Raw genomic sequence first — 512 nt, forward strand, 5'->3', positions numbered from 1 at the left:
GGCGTCGGCTGCCCCTAAGTGGGGCTGGTGCATGTAGGGGTGGTAGATCCCGGTCATTGCCGCAGACGGCTGAGGGTGAACCGTGGACCAGGAGGTGGAGAACACGGTGGATTTTGGTGCAAAGCTACAGGAGGAAAAATCTGAACTCTCTGCAACACCTGATGGCCTGGAGGTTGCACTGTGACCTCCCTGGACGAATCTACTCCCGTAAACTTCTTCGCTTTCATGGCCTATGAGAGAATCGACATAATAGTTACTTATGGTGCCACTAGACGACATTTTAGGCTCCCCTCTTAGTCATATAAAAGGTTACACTGTTAACTGTATATGATACCCTCCCGGAGAACAATCGTAGTATTTTGCAGACTGCAACCCTCAACCATTGGTTGCGGAGCCCACGTGATCATATTTACCAATACTGCGAGTAAATCAATCCGCTAAACTGGGGCTGCTGTGATTAAAAAAAAAATCATCATCAACAACGGCCCCGCACAGCGCGCCGCGCCGGCTGC

At 50.8% G+C, this 512-nt stretch overlaps 1 protein-coding gene across 1 annotated transcript in view; it reads right to left on the minus strand.

The window, feature by feature from the left end:
* HOXD9 (homeobox D9) overlaps positions 1-279 on the minus strand; it is a 1431-nt gene extending 1152 nt beyond the window's left edge. The window contains exon 1 of the mRNA XM_009333242.1: positions 4-279. Coding sequence (XP_009331517.1) covers positions 4-279 — 276 coding nt within the window. The remainder of the gene's footprint in view (positions 1-3) is intronic.
* Between the last annotated feature and the right edge of the window lie 233 nt (positions 280-512).

The sequence above is a fragment of the Pygoscelis adeliae genome, unplaced genomic scaffold, assembly GCF_000699105.1.
Source record: "Pygoscelis adeliae isolate BGI_AS28 unplaced genomic scaffold, ASM69910v1 Scaffold160, whole genome shotgun sequence".
In the NCBI taxonomy this organism is placed as follows: domain Eukaryota; kingdom Metazoa; phylum Chordata; class Aves; order Sphenisciformes; family Spheniscidae; genus Pygoscelis; species Pygoscelis adeliae.